Source organism: Lithobates pipiens, unplaced genomic scaffold, assembly GCF_037356315.1.
Source record: "Lithobates pipiens isolate NorthernLeopardFrog02 unplaced genomic scaffold, aLitPip1_a1.2 Scaffold_19, whole genome shotgun sequence".
Taxonomy (NCBI): Eukaryota; Metazoa; Chordata; class Amphibia; order Anura; family Ranidae; genus Lithobates; species Lithobates pipiens.
In genome coordinates, this window is record NW_027507764.1 from 413,322,815 (window position 1) to 413,340,548 (window position 17,734).

General features: G+C 44.4%; 1 protein-coding gene across 3 annotated transcripts in view; it reads left to right on the forward strand.

Annotated features, from left to right (window-relative positions):
- Window positions 1-17,734, forward strand: part of DLGAP1 (DLG associated protein 1) — a 732,246-nt gene that overhangs the window by 637,966 nt on the left and 76,546 nt on the right. For 2 of the 3 annotated variants that reach the window (XM_077492513.1, XM_077492514.1), the window contains exons 9-10: window positions 3,089-3,180; window positions 4,168-4,359. In XM_077492513.1, the coding sequence (XP_077348639.1) occupies window positions 3,089-3,180; window positions 4,168-4,359 (284 nt within the window). The remainder of the gene's footprint in view (window positions 1-3,088; window positions 3,181-4,167; window positions 4,360-17,734) is intronic. The other variant, XM_077492515.1, reaches the window with a different exon arrangement.

Here is a 17,734-nt window from a genome sequence, read left to right on the forward strand (position 1 = left end):
CAGTGCACCAAAAAAATGTGCATATGCATGTTGCTTTACATTGTGCTGCATAGTGTGCATGGGGACCTAGTGAGGGTAAACTTCTGGAGCCCTAGATTGCAGTAAAAGCCTCAAAAAGAGTTCTTAATCCATTCCTACTCTACCTAAAACTCGAAAAGTTTTGACTAGGCTTGAACTACACTTCTGTACAATCAGATGGTAATGTGTGGACATTACACATCCAATGCTACATAGTGTGAGCTAATTTTTTGCTGAATTATTTTATAGACAAGTAAGCAAAGAATTCCTGGACTTGGTGTATCAAGAACCTGCAGAACACCAGCACACAAAAAAAAATCTAAATATGATGCCAGAATAAATTCAAAACACAAAATTGGTGTGCTATCCCTTTAAATGGATCATGATTAATTGAATGAAAATATCAGAAATCAGTGCTTAATAAATGCGATCAAATAAACTCATATGACAAAACGTATAAAGTGTGAGTCCCCATTAACCTATAAATCAAAATCATCAAATTAAGCCAAAACACTGATATGGAGCAAACACAATGAAGTGACACACTACACACTCGTGTTGGCTCCCAGGGATTCCACCACCACCACTCCCAAACCAGCTTATAACTGGGCCCAGACTCACCTGTGACATCACTAGGAGGGCTCTAGCTAAAAGGGTCCTGACACCTGATTACACTGTTCACTGTAAGCACTGCCAGCAACTGTTCTGAAACAGAGCCACCTACAGTAGACTAGCTATCTGCACCTGAAGTTAGCCTCTTACCAGCTGCATGGGATCTCTAGATGTTAGTGATAACTAGCACTTTTAAAAGAAATGGTAACCCAGGCCTCTCCTGTTTGATCCCTCAGAGACAGAAATCACAGGGGATATGATAAAAACAGAGGGCAATATCCATAGTGTAAGATCACATACACAATATTATTTATGCACAGAGCACTCACATAACAGTTTGGACAGTCATAACAGTTTGGAAAAGCTGCAATCAAACGGAAGATGGCCCTTTTCCCAAATGAAGCCTTGTCTCACTGTTATGTGAGTGCACTGTGTGAAGAAACTATATGGTATATGGTTTATGCAATTTTACACTGTGAATATTACCCTGTGTCTCTTTCACATCCCGTGCGGTTTCTTGCTTTGAGGGATCAAACTGGAGAGGCTTGGAGGCCTGAGTTACCATTTATTTTAAAAGCGCTATTTGCTCTCTTACCATATAGAGATCCCATGCAGCTGGTAAGAGGACTGAGCCCTGTGGTGGTGGAATCCATAGAAAGTGTCCCTTTATTTTTTGTTCCATATCAGCATTTTGACTTCATTTGAGTACTTTAATTTATATGTCAAAGGGGGTTAGCACTGTTTGTCATATGGGTTTATTTGATCACATTAATTAAGCACTAATTTCTGATATGTTCATTCAATTAATCATGATATATTTAAAGGGATAGTGCGCAAATGTAGTGTTTTGGTGGTTCTGTATTCTGATTATGTGTGCTCTTGTTCTGCAGGTTCTTGATACACTAAGTGCAGGAATTCTTTGTTTATTTGACTATAAAGTAATTTTGGAAAAAAATGTAGCCCATGCTATGTAGTATTGAATGTGTAGTGTTTATACTGCCAAATGTTCATTCAATCAATCACAATCTATTTAAATGCATAAAGTACCAATTTTGTGTTTTGGAATTATTTTGTAGTACCTGGTTGTTTGCACACCTTTTCTGGCAGCTCTGTCACCCAGATGATGCAGTGTAATACAGAGTTTTTCAGGAGGAAAACGGCAGATATGTAGTAACTACTACTACTAGCTACATATCTGCAGTCTATAAAGAACTAGGCTGGCCAAAAGTGATATTTTAGTTATAGGTGGAGCTTGAAGGGCTTTTTTCAGCTTTTGTCTTCTTGGATATGCCAGAAATGAGATCTCCCTGCCTAGTCCATTACTCTGCTCCTGTTCATCAAGACATTTGGTTTGTTCTTGCCCACCTTTGTATGTTTCAGCTTCTACTGTTTCATTTTCTAATTAAAAAAGGGAGAGAGGGACTTCCTTATAATGTTACAGCAGTACACACACAGGAACTCCAGTCAAGATATCTCATGATTAGAATCCCTGACAAATATAAGAAACTGTCATTTAACTCTCCACAGTTTCCACAAAAAAAAATTTGGAAGTGCCCAAGTTGGCTAGATATTGGGAGGCCAAAGTGAAAAATGTAGAGGGTTACAAACAGATATTGATCTCAACCTTGGAATTTGTCAGTTGGATATATTGGCACATACTAATACCTGTAGTAAGGCTACTCTTCCTGGCACATACGTTGATTACCCAGAGTTGGCTATCTCCACAACTCCACACATTCTTTCTCTTGAAAAACCATGTTGATTCTACCTTATCTAGAGAAAAGTTGGTGTACAAATGCAGGTGGTGTCCGCAAACATTTTTGAAGCTATTCAACAGTTTTCTGTCCTCATCAGAACTTGCCCCACTGCAGTACACACTACGATGGATAATACAATGCATAATCAGTATTTTACTATACCATAGGGAAGAAAAAAAATCCCACGACTACTTTTAAGCCCAGAACACACAAGCCGAATGTCGGGCAACAATGGCTGGTTAAAAAAAAAACGTCCGACATTCGGCCCATGTATATGTCGGTCTGTCTGACAGAAGCCTGTCAGATGTGTATGCTGGAAAACCAGAAGCCGACCAACTCAGACCTATCAGCGCCAATGGCAGAGAGCGCTGATCGGAGTGTTCTGTCAGGACACAACAGCTCAGTGGGAGAGATCACTGGACTTACCTTGCATGGTTAATACAGCGGCTCTGACAAGCGAGTTGCACCAAAAGAAAACTGTAATGTGTACCCGGCTTAACAGATTCTTCCATCCACACTAACAAATCCCCTCTTCTGGGCCATTGTATTCTGACAGCCGCTGCTGCGAGTGGTTGCTGTTGGTCTCTTTCTGTATCTCAAAACATTTGCAAAGTGACACTATGGGCTGCATTATAGGAAAGTTTGACTACTTCTGGGCTGAGAGATAAAAGCGATGCTTACTAGTCTGCATTTTTTTCCAGGTTGATGGGCCAGAAGAAGCCGCTAACGCAGAGCAGAGAGAAGCAGCTTACCGATATCAGTCAGTAGGAATTCAAGTAGAAGAAGAAAGAGCGTAAGGATTCTATATACCTCATATGCAGTAGTGGTACTAATAGCAATGTTAGAATATCATATACTGGTGTGATACTGTGGGGGAGATTTACTAAAACTTGTGCACACAGAATGTGGTGCAGCTGTGCATAGTAACCAATCAGCTTCTAACTTCAGCTTGCTTTGATAATAAGGCTTGGTTCACACTACTGTGACCTGAAAGTGGAGTGACATATGGTGCGACTTTGCCAGGAGACTTTGTGGCGACTTGAATACTACTTTGATCCGACTTTAGAAGCAACTTTCAGGAATGCCAGGGTAATCTTCCTGTAATGTCGGATTCAAATCACATCAATATAGAGGAGGATCCAATTTGGAGATGAATTCCATTAAAGTCTATGGGCATAAGTAAGATAGAAGTCACCTTGAAGTAGTACAGTAATCTTTTCTAAAGTCTGAGCGATTTTAGTAGTGCTAATTAAGACAGCTCTCGTTGACTTACATGGAATTTCACATGTCATGGGACTTGGGGTGCTATAAGTCAGAACCCAAGTTTCGGCAGTGTGAACCGAGCCTAAAACCTAGAAGCTGATAGGTCACTATGCACAACTGCACCAGATTCTGTGTGCACCAGATTTAGTAAATCTACCCCAGAATCTGTATCTGTTATTTATTAATGCATGGTATTAGATTTCTCCTTAAGAACGGTTATATAAAAATGTGTCAAACTTAGAAACTATTAACAACAGATAAAAAAAAAAAGAAAAGTAATGGGCAAAAAATTGAGTTGTTTCCATAATGACCAATCAGATGTAATATTTTACTGTGTGCAAAAATTAAGCAAGAAATCAATAATGTCAACAACTCCATTTTTGGTGCCAAGTAGCTTTGTTTGTTTTATATAAATATATATTTTTATGCTGAACTCCAGAGAAATAAAAAATACCCTTAAATGCTCATTTTTGCCTAGGTTGCCTGTAAAAAGCACATTTATTTACCTTATCTCTAGCTCCCGCAGGCTCCTCTTGGAACGCGACTGCTCCCTCACACCCTACGGCACTCCAGCCAGTGGTCACAGCCTCATGAAGTCAATGCAGGACGATCAGTACTGCATTGTAAGTGAGGACACCAAGGGCCTGGCCACAAACCAAGCATGGGAAAGAAAAGGAGAGCATCGGCTGCCAGGGAAGCAAGAGGTAAGGTAGGTTAAAGTAGCAAAAAAGGAGCAGTGCAGAGGGCGCCCCACTGCAAGAGTATTTTTTTTTTAAGCTACTGGAGTTCAACTTTCAGGTACTGTTCAGAAATGTTGTCTATGTCAAGCCAGTATTAAGTAAAGACATGTCACTGGAAAAAAACTGAAAGAACTGGGATTGATGTAAAGTCTTGCAGCTTTTGTCCAAGAATCACTAAGTCCAAGCTACACCCATAAGCGCCATCATCACGTTTTCTCTTAATTTAATACCAACCATTACATATCCATGGAAGGTTAAGCTGTGAGATTATTCTAATAGTAGACTAGTCATATATTTAGAATGGTTTAACAGAGGTGAAGACCTTTCCCAGTTACAAGCCCCCAGGCAGCGGGGAGTGTCCTGTGACACTGGTATCTGTGCCATCGCCTTCTCCATGCTCATGTGGTTTTGTTTACAAGTAATACTTCAACAGTGCCTTCAACTGTCAGACTGATCTGTCTTTTCACCAGCAAGTGGATTCCATGTCAGAAGATTTATTATGTGGTCTTTCATGGTCTATTGTTGGGGGAAAGTGGTAGATATTCAGCAAAGGAATGCTAATGCACACTAAAGATTTAGACTTTTTTTTGCATTGACAATGTAAGCAAAACATAACACATACATAAAATGCTACATTTGTTATAGTAAGGTCATTTTTTTGGGTATGGTGGTATTTTTAAATTAGGTTTTCATTTAATCTGATTTACCAAATCTACCGGTTCTTTGAAAAGGCAAGATAAACTGCTCCTTTGAAAATGGTCTGCTTATAAAAGTCACATTTTGGATATGCACCACCAGGCCAATTTTCTATCTAATTTTTTATGACGCCGTATATTTGTGGCTGCACAGCGCACAATAACATATACATAATAAGCAAGTTTATAGTACATACATACCAAATATATTTCTACTATCCATGGTTACTTATACAGGCATACCCCATTTTTAAGTACGCAATGGGTATTATTTACTAAAGCTGGAAAGTGCAAAATCAGGCTACTTCTGCTTAGAAACCAATGTACTTCTAACCCCAACTTGTTCAATTAAGCCTTGGTAATAAAACCTGGAAGCCAGGGCCGGGACAAGGGGTGGGCAGAAGGGACGGCTGCCCTGGGCACTATGGTATCATGTGAGGTGCGGAGGGCACCACAAGGAGATTGGGGGGAGGGGATTTGTGTTGGAAGGGGGGATTTGGCTGAGTGGCAGGGAGTATTATTCTAGTTGGGGAAATTTGGGGGAATGCTAAGGATGATTTGGGGGGGTTGTGTTGGGAAGGGTGATGGGGGGTAGAAGATTCATGCTGGGTGGGATTTTGGGGGTAGCGGAGTTGTGTTAGGAGAGGGGATTTCAGCAAGGGGTAGATTTGTACTGGGAGGAGGGGAAATTGATGCTTTGGGGATTTTTGCTGACACGTAATGCTCATACATCTTGGGGGGGGGGGGGGGGGCACAGGTTGACATGTTCGCCCTGGGCACTAGGTGACCTTGTCCCGGCACTGCTGGAAGCTCATTGGTTTCTTTCAGCAGTGAGCCTGATTTTGCACTTTCCAGCTTTAGTAAATAAAACCCCATTGTGTACTTAAAAGTGGGGTATGCCTGTATAGATATAACTGTAAATAAACTGAATTAGCTGCCTTCATATTCAACTGCAAATTTGTTTACTTTCAGCTAAGCTGCCTCTTGAAACAGGCAAACATATATGGTTTCCTGTAGCAAGTGATAGAATTCTTTGCCTTACTATTGTGTGAATGACTGGTTTAAGTGGTAATTTATTGAAGAAAACTGAAAGCTGAAACAGTTGATCACAAAACAATAAATATAACTTGGGGAAAAAGGAAATGATAGTTTGTTTTTGTTTTTTTAGATACATGTTATGTAAGGAAGAAAGTAACCAGCTTATTATGAAATAATCTTATCAGTAAAATGTAGCGTTGGGGGTTATTTACTAAAGGCAAATCTACTTTGCACTACAAGTGTGAAGTACACTTGAAATTGCACTGAAAGTGCACTTGGAAGTGCAGTCGCTGTAGATCCAAGGGGGACATGCAAAGAAAATAAAAAACTCAATTTTAGCTTGCACATGATTGGATGATAAAATCAGCAGAGCTTCCCCTCTTTTCAGATCTACCCCTCAGATTTACAGTGACTGCATCTCCAAGTGCACTTTCAGTGCAATTTCAAGTGCACTTATAGTTTGCACTTGTAGTGAAAAGTGGATTTTCCTTTTGTAAATAACCCGCATAGTTTGAAAGCAGAGGATCAGCTGGACTATAGGCTGCAACATTGGGGTTGCTTTACTAAAACTGTAGCATGCAAAATCTGGTGTAGCTTTGCATAGAAACCAATCAGCTTCCAGGTATTTCTGTCAAGATTGAAGTGGTTCTAAAGGCAGAAGGTTTTTTACCATTGTGCATTCTATGCATGAAGGTAAAAAAACCTTCTCTGTGCACCAGCCTCCCCAATATTGATCTGAGCCCCATCGCGATCCAGCAATTTGCACGACAGCCTCGGCTCTCTGGGGACTCTCACTCTCATTGGCTCAGCTAGCAGCGAGAACCATTGGCACCCGCTGATGTCAATCACAGCCAGTGAGCCAATGAGGAGGGAGAGGGGGTGGCTGTGTGTGTGTGAATGAACACGCAGAGTAAGCAGCTCAGGAGCACGCCTGCTTGGGTGCCCCTACAGCATGCTGCTTGCTATGGGGCACTTGGCAGGAGGGAGGGGCCTGAAGCACTGGCGGCAACCTGAGAAGGGGAGAACCGGTCTGCTCTGTGCAAAACCACTGCATATAGCAGCTAAGTATAACATGTGTGTTATTTTTAAAGAAAACAAGACTTTTATATGACTTTAATTGAACAAGCTAAAAGTTAGAAGCTGATTGGCTAGAATGCACAGCTGCACCAGATTTTGAACTCTATAGTTTTAGTAAATCTCCTCCATAGTGACTGTTATTCAGTACATCAGCTTGTCTCAGCTCCATAGTATGCCGACCCCCTATGAAATGTGGCAGATATGTATAGCTGTGTCTAAAGTGCTTCAAGATGATTTCTAGGCAAACAGCTAAACAGGCAGTTGAAATACATATATGGGAGGTGTGTACATGCCAAAAGCTTCCTATTTCTGTCCAGCTAGTCCTTAGATATACACCTGCCTACCGGGCTGCACAGCCAGGTTGGTGACCTGACTTTCCTGTAGTTAGAACAATACTATTAGGTCACCACCCTGCCCACAGCCTGTGATTTAAAAAAAAAAAAAAAGAGCAGCATGATGAGCTCATCCCTCTGCTCTCTCCTCCTCTCAGCAAGTTCCTTGCCAGCCTATGTGCTTGTCACACACCAGCGTTGCCCTTTCCTCTCCTAATCTGAGTTCTACTTTGCATGGGATTAAAACACACTGCTAACTTAAATGAACTAAACGAAATAATGAATTTACGGATTTTGTAACAAATATATATGTAACTGGTGTTCATTTCTATGTGCCTGGAGTTCAGATTTAATACTAGCTAACTCCTTCCAGATATAAAGCCGTTAGTTCATTATACACCTTGATGTATTCACTAAAACTGTAGGCATGCAATATCCTTTAAATCAAAAATGTATTTTTCGGTTCAATAAAGAAAAACTGCATCACATAAATGTACTACACACACAATAATTTATCAGTTTTTTTACTATTTTGATTGTAATTCAGAAAGGAGTGGGCTATCCAGGTTCAGGCTGGTAATAGCTGGAAGCTCCAATACCATTAAGCTCTGTCCATGATATTTTTTATTTGCGCTAACTCTATCTATCTATCTATATTATATATTTTTTATATATATATATATATATATATATATATATATATATATATATATATGTATAGCTATATATATATATATATATATATATATATATAGAGAGAGAGAGAGAGAGAGAGAGAGAGAGAGAGAGAGAGAGAGAGAGAGAGATATCGATCTATATATATATATATATATATATATATATATATATATATATATGTATAGTGTTAGCGCAAATAAAAAATATCATGGACAGAACTATATATATAGATAGATATATATATCTCTAGCTCTATATATATATAGATAGAGATATACCGTATATCTCTAGCTATATATATATATATATATATATATATATATATATATATATATATATATATATATATATATATATATATATATATATATAGATAGATATATAGAGAGATATATAGAGAGAGAGATATATATATAGATATATATATAGATATATTTATATATATAGATATATAGATATATTTATATATATAGATATATATAGATATATTATCCCCAATGATATTTCTATGGAATGGACATAATTAATGTTTTCGGTGGTAATTGTAGGCCACATTTTATCGGTCGAATTCATTACCAGGGCTCTTAATTATGCAGAAGGAGATAATGGAGTGCATTAGTGATCCTCCATGAAAGGCCTCCCCCACTGACACTGATTTGAAGGAATTTCCCAGCTTTCTTTGTTTCATGGCCTTTTAACCCACTTCTTGACTGGTCACTCATCACTGCCCTCAGTGCCGATCCCTACAGGGAATAGTATGCTGTATACTACTATTGTAAACACATGCAATGAGGACAGAGTTTAAACATACCCGTTCCATTCTAATGAATGGGCATGGGATTACATTTGGAATTGTGCTGTCAAAGTATACAGGCATTCTGACAGCTCCGTTTAGTTCCCGGGTTGGGCTACCTTCTGGCAAACTGCATGCTAGAACTTGTAGTTCTCCACCAACTTCCAGGTCACAGGCATGTAATGACAGGTTTTGTCTTAACACTTTGCTTTTGTTCTTTATATTATACTGTGTCAAGCATATAATTTATTTAAGAGCCTGTTAAGTGAGGTTTAAAATTCAATTTCCGTACCAAAAAACTTAGGATGCCAATTAAAATACCAGTATACAATTTCAGTGAGGCAAGAAGCCAAAATCCTCAGGGTTAACCCACATGGACACAGGAACATGCACACTTTGATCAGAATGATAGAATGGATCTTTAGACTCCTGTATCATAATGAAGTCCATTTATCACCAGCCAAATGTATAATTATAATAGGTAACTTTATTGCAGATGTTTGTCTTTGCATAGTCCTTGTTTTTATAGCATCAAACAAAGCACAAAAAACACACTACAGATTAGTTCTGGATGAATTTTCTGCATGTTTTTGATACGTTTCTGGATGCATTCTAGATGCTTTTTCTTTTTTTCCCTGTTTTATTTTTCACTGCACTTTGATGCGTTCCGCTACGGTTTTAATGCGTTTTACTGCATTCCGGTACAGTCCAGTGCAGGAAAAATTTCCTACTTTTTTTTAGAACTGGAACGCCCTGGAACTGACCAAACTGGTGGGAACTATGCCATAACCTACTTTCCATGAGTATTTGATGCAGAAGAAAAACGCACTTGGACGTGTGAACTGGCTCTAAAATCTGATTCCTGGATCCAATAATATTTTTTTTTTTTTTTAGGACTAGTTTACACTTGCTTCAAACATGGCTTCAGACAGGCTTTGTTAAAGCTCTGAATGCCAGTCAGAGCTTCTGTCACTAAATAAAATGGTTAGCTTACAGTCCTGTTTATACCTTGCTTTTGCAAGCCTCATTGGTGCTTCAATGAGGCTTCAGTGGGGCTTTGGTGAAGCTTCAGTGAGGCTTTGGTGAGCCTTTGGGGGCGCTTTGGTGGGGCTTCAATGAGCCTTTTCTGGGGTTTTCGGTGAGGCTTTGTGGGGCTTCAATGAGGCTTCGATGGGGCTTCAAGCAAGCTGTAACATAGACTTCTATGGAGGCTTTGAAGCACCACTAAAGCTACATGGGGTATAATTTTTTATGCAAAGCAAATGCAAGGTGTAAACAGGACTGTAAGCTAACCATTTTATTTAGTGAAAGGGGCTTTGACTGGCATTCAGAGAGCTTTTACAAAGCCTGTCCGAAGCCTTGTTTTGAAGCAAGTGTAAACTAGCCATTAACCGGTTCCCGACCAGCGCACGCCGATGTACGTCGGCAGAATGGCACAGGCAGGCATATTAGCGTACAGGTACGTCCAATCTTCAATGCTGCCCTGCCATTGCGGGCGCACTTGCGTGCCGGTTGGGATCCCCGTGAGTCCGGTCGCGGGCTCCACGGACTCGATCGCCGCTGGCATACCTGTGATCGTCTCACGGGGCGGCTGAATGGAGGAAATGCCGTTGTAAACAGCATTTCCCCATTCTGCCTAGCAACTAGTGACGCTGATCTCTGCTCCATGTGATTGGAGCAGAGATCAGTGTTCACTAAATGAAAGCCCCGCCCCCCCCACAGTTAGTAACACACCCCTAGGAACACTTAACCCCTACACTGCCACCCCTGGTTAACCCCTTCATTGCCAGTGTCATTTACACAGGAATCACTGCATTTATATAGCAGTGATCGCTGTATAAATGACAATGATCCCAAAAATGTGTCAAAAATGTCCGATGTGTCTGCCATAATGTCGCAGTCACAATAAAAATCACTGATTGTCACCATTACTAGTAAAAAAAAATAATAATAAAAAATTATTAATAAAAATGCCATAAAACTATCCCTATTTTGTAAACGCTATAACTTTTGCGCAAACCAATCAATAATCGCTTATTGCGATTTTTTTTACCAAAAATATGTAGAAGAATACGTATCGGCCTAAACTGAGGGAAAACATTTTTTTTTATATATTTTTGGGGATATTTATTATAACAAAAAGTAAAAAATAATGTGTTTTTTTCAAAATTGTCGCTCTATTTTTGTTTATAGCGCAAAAAATAAAAAACGCAGGGGTGATCAAATACCACCAAAAGAAAGCTCTATTTGTGGGAAAAAGAGGACATCAATTTTGTTTGGGAGCCACGTCGCACAACCGCGCAATTGTCAGTTAAACTGACGCAGTGCCGAATCGCAAAAAGGGGTCTGGTCTTTAAACCAGCAAAATGGTCCGGTCTGCAAGTGGTTAATGTGTATTGAAGCCGAAGCAAGTGTAAATGATTCAGATAAACATATATGAAGGGAGAACAAAATATGGTCAAGTAAATCTGTCACTGGCTTAAGCAGTAAACAATAGTGATAAGCTTAAAGAGGAAGTAAACCCTGATGAGTTTACTTCCTCTTTCATTCCCTGCAAAGGCAAAGCATAATGGACTACTATGCATCGCATAGTGGTCCATTATGTGTCACTTACCTGACACAGGAGCCAGCGAATTCGCCGCTGTCACCTGTAGTCCGCCGCATCCATCTTGTTGGTGGTGTCTCGCAGCTCCGCCGCTGTCATTCGGTGAAGCCGCGATGACGTCACTCCCGCGCATGCGCACGGGAGCCGACACGCGCGGCAGCTCCGTCGCTGAGAATGCCGCGCTCAGTGCGCCTGCGCGCCGCTGTCTACGGCGCATGCGCCGTAGACAGCGGTGCCTGTTTTCGGGCAGATATCTCCTAAACCATATAGGTTTAGGAGATATTGCTTGGACCTACAGGTAAGCCTTAATCTAGGCTTACCTGTAGGTCAAAGTGGTTTGTAAGGGTTTACAACCACTTTAAAGTGTAACTTCAGTCTCCCAATCAACGTTGATTATTTTTAATTCCTATGCTGCTAACCTTAGTAAATAGATAGGAAAAATATATCATATGTAATTGTTTTAAACTTTTTCTTTTTTTACATTTCTTCAGTTACTTCCTGGTTTCTTGCCTAGGTAAATGATGTCATACATCCCAGGAGTCTTCAGGAGGGGAGGGGAGGAGGAGCTCAGCTAAGCACGCTCCCCTGTATGCTTGTTTAAACTAAGGGCAGATGGATTCCAGGAAGTAAATGCTACGTTAATCATTTGCCCTTACTCAAGAGGACCGTGGCCAGAAATGCTAGAGGGTTGTTTTTTGAAGTGATTTCTCAGCAAAATAAAACATGTAGACATGGACAGATGGGGGAGTTTGCTTTGAATATTAAAAATAAATTAAATAGTGTTTTTGGTTTGTGGTACTCAGATGCAGTGAAGATCCACTTTAAATATGATCCCTATTTTCACAAGACTGGTCAACAGGGGCTTTCTGGTGCCATCTTTTTGTGCCCGTATACATGAATTCCATGTGACAAATTCATTAATGAGAGCAACAAAGAGTTTGTATTCAAGAGCAGACAATATCCTCTTCTAGAGTCTGCATACTGACATGTTTTCATAGAGAGATAATTAGTGGATAGCAATGCTTCACATAATTGGTACAGCAGAAACATGTTGGAACTTTTCAAGGTATCCAACAGGAAAGCTTTAATGAACTGGTATAAAGTCCCAATCTGCTTCCATTGCTCAGATTTTCCCTTACCAGATTGGCCAGCTACTCTCTAGATAAGACACTGCAACTGAAGTTATTCTGATGAAGGCTTCACCCTGTATTTGGGTGTGCTCAGGGAGTGTAGAAGAAGTTGTACAATACAATACAGTTGGTGACAGTTTTGCATGAACAATATGTTATGTAGACATTCAAGCTTAAACGTCTGTTTCCACTCATATGTCACAATACAGGAATCAGAAGTGCACCTACCCAGCCAACAGACTTTTCCTTGAGGTCCACTAGTTCCAATGGGCTGAACATCATTTTTATTATGAGGAGCCCTTTTAACCTCTCTGGCGGTATTCCCGAGTGTGGCTTGGGGTGGATTTTCAGTACCAAAAGCAGTAACCCCCGAGCCACACTCGAGATTGCATTGCAGGATCCAGGCAAAGTTACTTACCTTGTGCCCAGGATCCTGTGATGTTCCCCCGCTGTGTGTGCGAGCCGTGTCCTCCGCTCGATTCACACAGTGCCGAGCTCCGTTCCCTGCAAACGTTGTGACGCATGGGGACAGAGCACGGCGCCAAATTAAAAAAGTGAAACACGGGTGGGCGTGACCGGAAGTCGACCCGGATGGCAGCCTAAGTCTCCTGCTCTCCCACCAGCCTCAGCTATATCGCACCAAAGGGGAGAATCCAGCTCCATCCGATGGGGAAATCTAGGGCCACACGGTCCTCCAGCTCCAGGGGACCTCCCGCACCGTCGCTGGGCACTGCCACGGACCTCCGGTCCTTCTTTTCCACAACGGAGCTCCCGACCGCCGGGCCTCCCAAAATGGCGCCGGCGGCCGCAGCCGCGCCGGCGCGGGCTCCTTCTCCAGCCCGCAGGGCCCATCCGCACATCCAGCACGGACCGAGAGATCGAGGACCACCGCAGATGACGTCCCCGGGCCCGGAGGCCTTCGGTGCGGTGAGTCAAACCCCGGTCCCGCCCGCCTCCGAGGCCGCCCAGCTAGGCCTGCGGCCTACCACGCCGCCGCCAGGGCACAAGACCAGGCCCTCCCTGGGACCCTCTCTAACCCCATGCTGCACAGCACCGCAGTCCCCCCACCGCACGTCCGCGGCTTTAGACGCCGGCGAGGAGTTTCTGAGCGGGACTGGACAGATCAGGGAGGGGGGTGGACTAGGCCTGGGGCCCTCTGGCAGTAGGTCCCCCCCACCTCCGGACACTCAGTGCTCACTGGCCTTGCCCAGGCTGCTCCGGACGCCCCCGGACTCCAGTGCTGGGTCCGAGGGGTCCCCCCTCTCTTTTGCAGCCGAGGACTTTCCTGCCCTCCCCCCCCCTGAGGAGCCCCTGATCTGGGCGTACCGGGGGCCCGGGGGAATGGACGGACCCCTGCTGAACCATGACTCGGGGTCGCCCCCACCTAAGTCCCAAAGGCTGGGCACCTCGGGGCACCCCTCCCCCACACGTGATTGCGGGGAACGACCAGGGATGACGGCTTATCCGGGGGGGTCCGCAGCCCTTCCACCCCAGGATACCAGGGGACGACACCAGCCACCTCCCTTGGCCTGTGCTTCAGAGTGGCCGGGGGTCTGGGATTCCCTCCCTGAGCATGCCCCCCCTCACGTACTGCAGGCCCCGCGGACCCTAGACCACTGTCGCCACGTCATCACACAGACCGGGACGACCCGGGAGACATGACCACAACACCACCGTATCCTCAGTGGCAACAATACTTACAAGCGATCCCTACTAAAGAGGATTTTAAACAACTGATTGAAGATGTCAAATCCACGTGTCGGGCGGAAATACAAACGCTCCACTCGGGCCTTAAGCACCTTGCGGACAGGGTGGAGATGGCTGAAGAGGAGATACAAGAAACCAAAATTGCGGTCCACAAAACCCAAACGCAAGGGGCTGAACACCACTTGCTCCTGAGAGATATGCAGCGCCATGTGGAGGATTTGGACAATAGGGGGCGCCGGCACAACATCAGAGTACGTGGGGTTCCGGAGTCGGAGGGCCCAGAGGACGCTCAGATTATCTTGCAGGAGCTATTCAACACTCTCCTCGGAGAACCCCCCACTAAATTTATTGAGATGGACAGAGCTCATAGGGCCCTACGCCCCAAAAATGCTACTTCTGGCCCCAGGGACTTTATTTGCAGAGTCAACTCATTCCACCTCAAGGAGGATATCCTGCGACAAGCCCGTTTAGCCCGTGAGGTGTCTTTCCGGAACCACCCAGTGCAACTCTTCCCGGACCTCTCCTGGATTACGCTGCAAAAACGTAGACTTCTCCAACCCTTGCTCCGTACCCTGCAAGAAGCCCAGATCCAGTACCGCTGGGGTTTTCCATTTAGCCTCACTGCCAAACATCAGGGTAAATCGGCCTCCCTGAGATACCCTGAAGATCTGCCGACTTTTTGCGAGGACCTGGGCATCCGCCCACCCAGGCTCCCCGATTGGGACCTCATCGCTACTCAACCCACCCCTCCGACGCTGTGGCAAAAGGTCCCCCCACGCCAACGACCCAGAAACCGGGATACGCAAAACAAACCTAAGAGGCAAGGCCCTGGCTGAAGATCCCGGCCCTTCATCCCCCTTTTTCTCTTTTCCAAGTGACTTTTAACTTTTCTCATCACGGCCTAGTTGGCCCTCCGCGACCTGTTGCCGGTGGAGATGAAGATTTGCAGCGTCCCGGACCGCTTAGCGGCGTAGTGATCAGACGTTGTTTTGCCCTAGTTCTAGTTGCACTCATTACCCTTTCCCCTTTGGTGCCTTTTCAACAATCAACCGCACTTAGGCTGCTGGTTGGGAGATTCGGGAGAGTGGGTTCCCCCTTGCTCTCACGACCCTCCCTCTAACCCCTTTTTTTTTTTGGGGTTGCTTTTCATTTTTAGTTACTTTATTCATATTATCTATACTTTAGTGATTCTGTTCCTGTTCAAGTTTTTACACATATTAAGCTCCTCTATTCCTCCTTAGGACCTGAATGAGGAGACCTGGACTCCTATGCGGCCGCCAGGCCCAGGCCTTGTGCCCTGGGTCTGGTGGCCCCCTGGGAATCCGCGTAGTCCCGGATAACTTTTTTACCCGGGGCCGTATATTGCCCTTTGTTTGGTCCGGTTATGGGCCCATGTTTTCAATGCAATGCCTCTTTTGTGGTACTAATGTTTTTCTCCCTTCTCTCACTTTCTACTTCCCCCTCTTTTCTCTCCTCTGTCATCCTTCCGCTGCCTGCAGGGATCGGACACGTAGTGGCGGGGCCCTACGACCGGAAAGCGTCTGCTCCTGGCTCCTGGCGGTCCATCCTGGACGTGGTGGTCGGGTAAGATTTACTAAACACAGACCGCTCCCCTACCCCCCCCCACCCCCCCCGGACTTGACTGATGGCTAAGATTCTATCTATGAATGTTCACGGCTTAAATTCAAACAGGAAACGGCATCTGGCACTAAGGGAGTTTAAACAGTCGGGAGCGGATATTATCCTGGTTCAGGAAACGCACTTTGACAGAGGGGGATCTTTTGCCTTCGCCTCCAGGAGCTTTCCGCTTGTGTATCTATCCTCGGGATCCCACAAGAGAGCGGGGGTGGCTGTCCTGATCCGACAAGGAGCACCCTTTACCTATGTTGATCACTACAGCGATCCTCGGGGGGGTTTCCTGATACTTAAGGGTACATGGCAGTCACGGCCGATCACCCTGTGCACGCTATACGCCCCTAACGTCCATCAGCATAGCTTCCTCTCCAAGGTTTTTGCGCGACTATTTAAGGAAGACCACGGTTATTTGGTGGTGGGAGGAGACTTTAACTTGGCTCACTCGGCCACGGCTGATCGGCAGACAGCGCCCACCCGCGTCCCCTCGCCTAGAGCCCTTCGGGATTCGAGGCTTTTTCGGCAACTTACTCGCCGCTATGCATTGTTCGACGCGTGGCGGGCTCTCCGGCCCGGGGATCGGCAGTACACATATTACTCAGCCCCTCACCACATGCACTCTCGAATTGACTATTTTTTCACTAATAATGCTACATTGAGAGCGACGCGTGCCGCATCTATCCTGCCGATCTCCTGGTCGGACCATGCCCCGATCTTACTTACCCTAGATATAGGCCCCCCGATAACCCGGCCATACAATTGGAAGCTGAACACCTTCCTTCTTCAGCACCTTCCCTCTCAAACGGAATTAACCATGACCCTGCGTCAATATTTTGCTGAGAATTTGACCCCAGACATCCCCCTCTCCACTGTGTGGGAAGCCCATAAGGCGGTGATGCGGGGTAGATGCATTGCGCTTTCCTCGGCCTTGAAGCGAGACGTCGCGGCCACCAAGCTTAACACCGAGAAGGAACTTAGACAGTTAGAGCAGAACCTGCAGGCCTCACCGACGGTACCACTCCTTAGGAAAATTGTTAATTTGCGTACGGCGCTGGCGGACCTGGCGCTTCGCCGCGTCGAGAAGGCCCTTCTGAGGATCAAACAGACATACTATGACAGGGGCAATAAGGCACACTCCCTTCTAGCGCGGAAGCTCAAAGACAAAACCCTTCTCTCTGCCCCACACCAGATAAAAACTAGATCTAATGCGGTTGTCTCCCACCCCAAAGACATAGTTGATACGTTTGCGGGCTTTTACGCGGAGCTCTATAATAGTCCTGACATCCCTAGCAACCCAGTGTCGCTGGAGGTCTCACAGCGTATACAGCAGTATTTGTCCGACAGCGCCATTCCCAAAATTAGAGATTCGGACTTGCTCATTTTGAACAAACCCGTCACGGAAGACGAAGTGGGAGAGACCATTCAATCCCTCCCCGCACATAAGTCCCCAGGCCCAGACGGGCTGCCCTACGAATATTACAAAGCATTTTCTCCCCTCTTAACCCCGCATATGAGCAGACTCTTTAATGCTTTTCTACAGAAAACACCCGTCCCCCCAGATATGCAACGTTCCTTCCTTACCTTAATCCCCAAACCAGATAAGGACCCCATCCACTGTGCGAATTATAGACCCATTGCGCTGCTGAACGCGGACCTA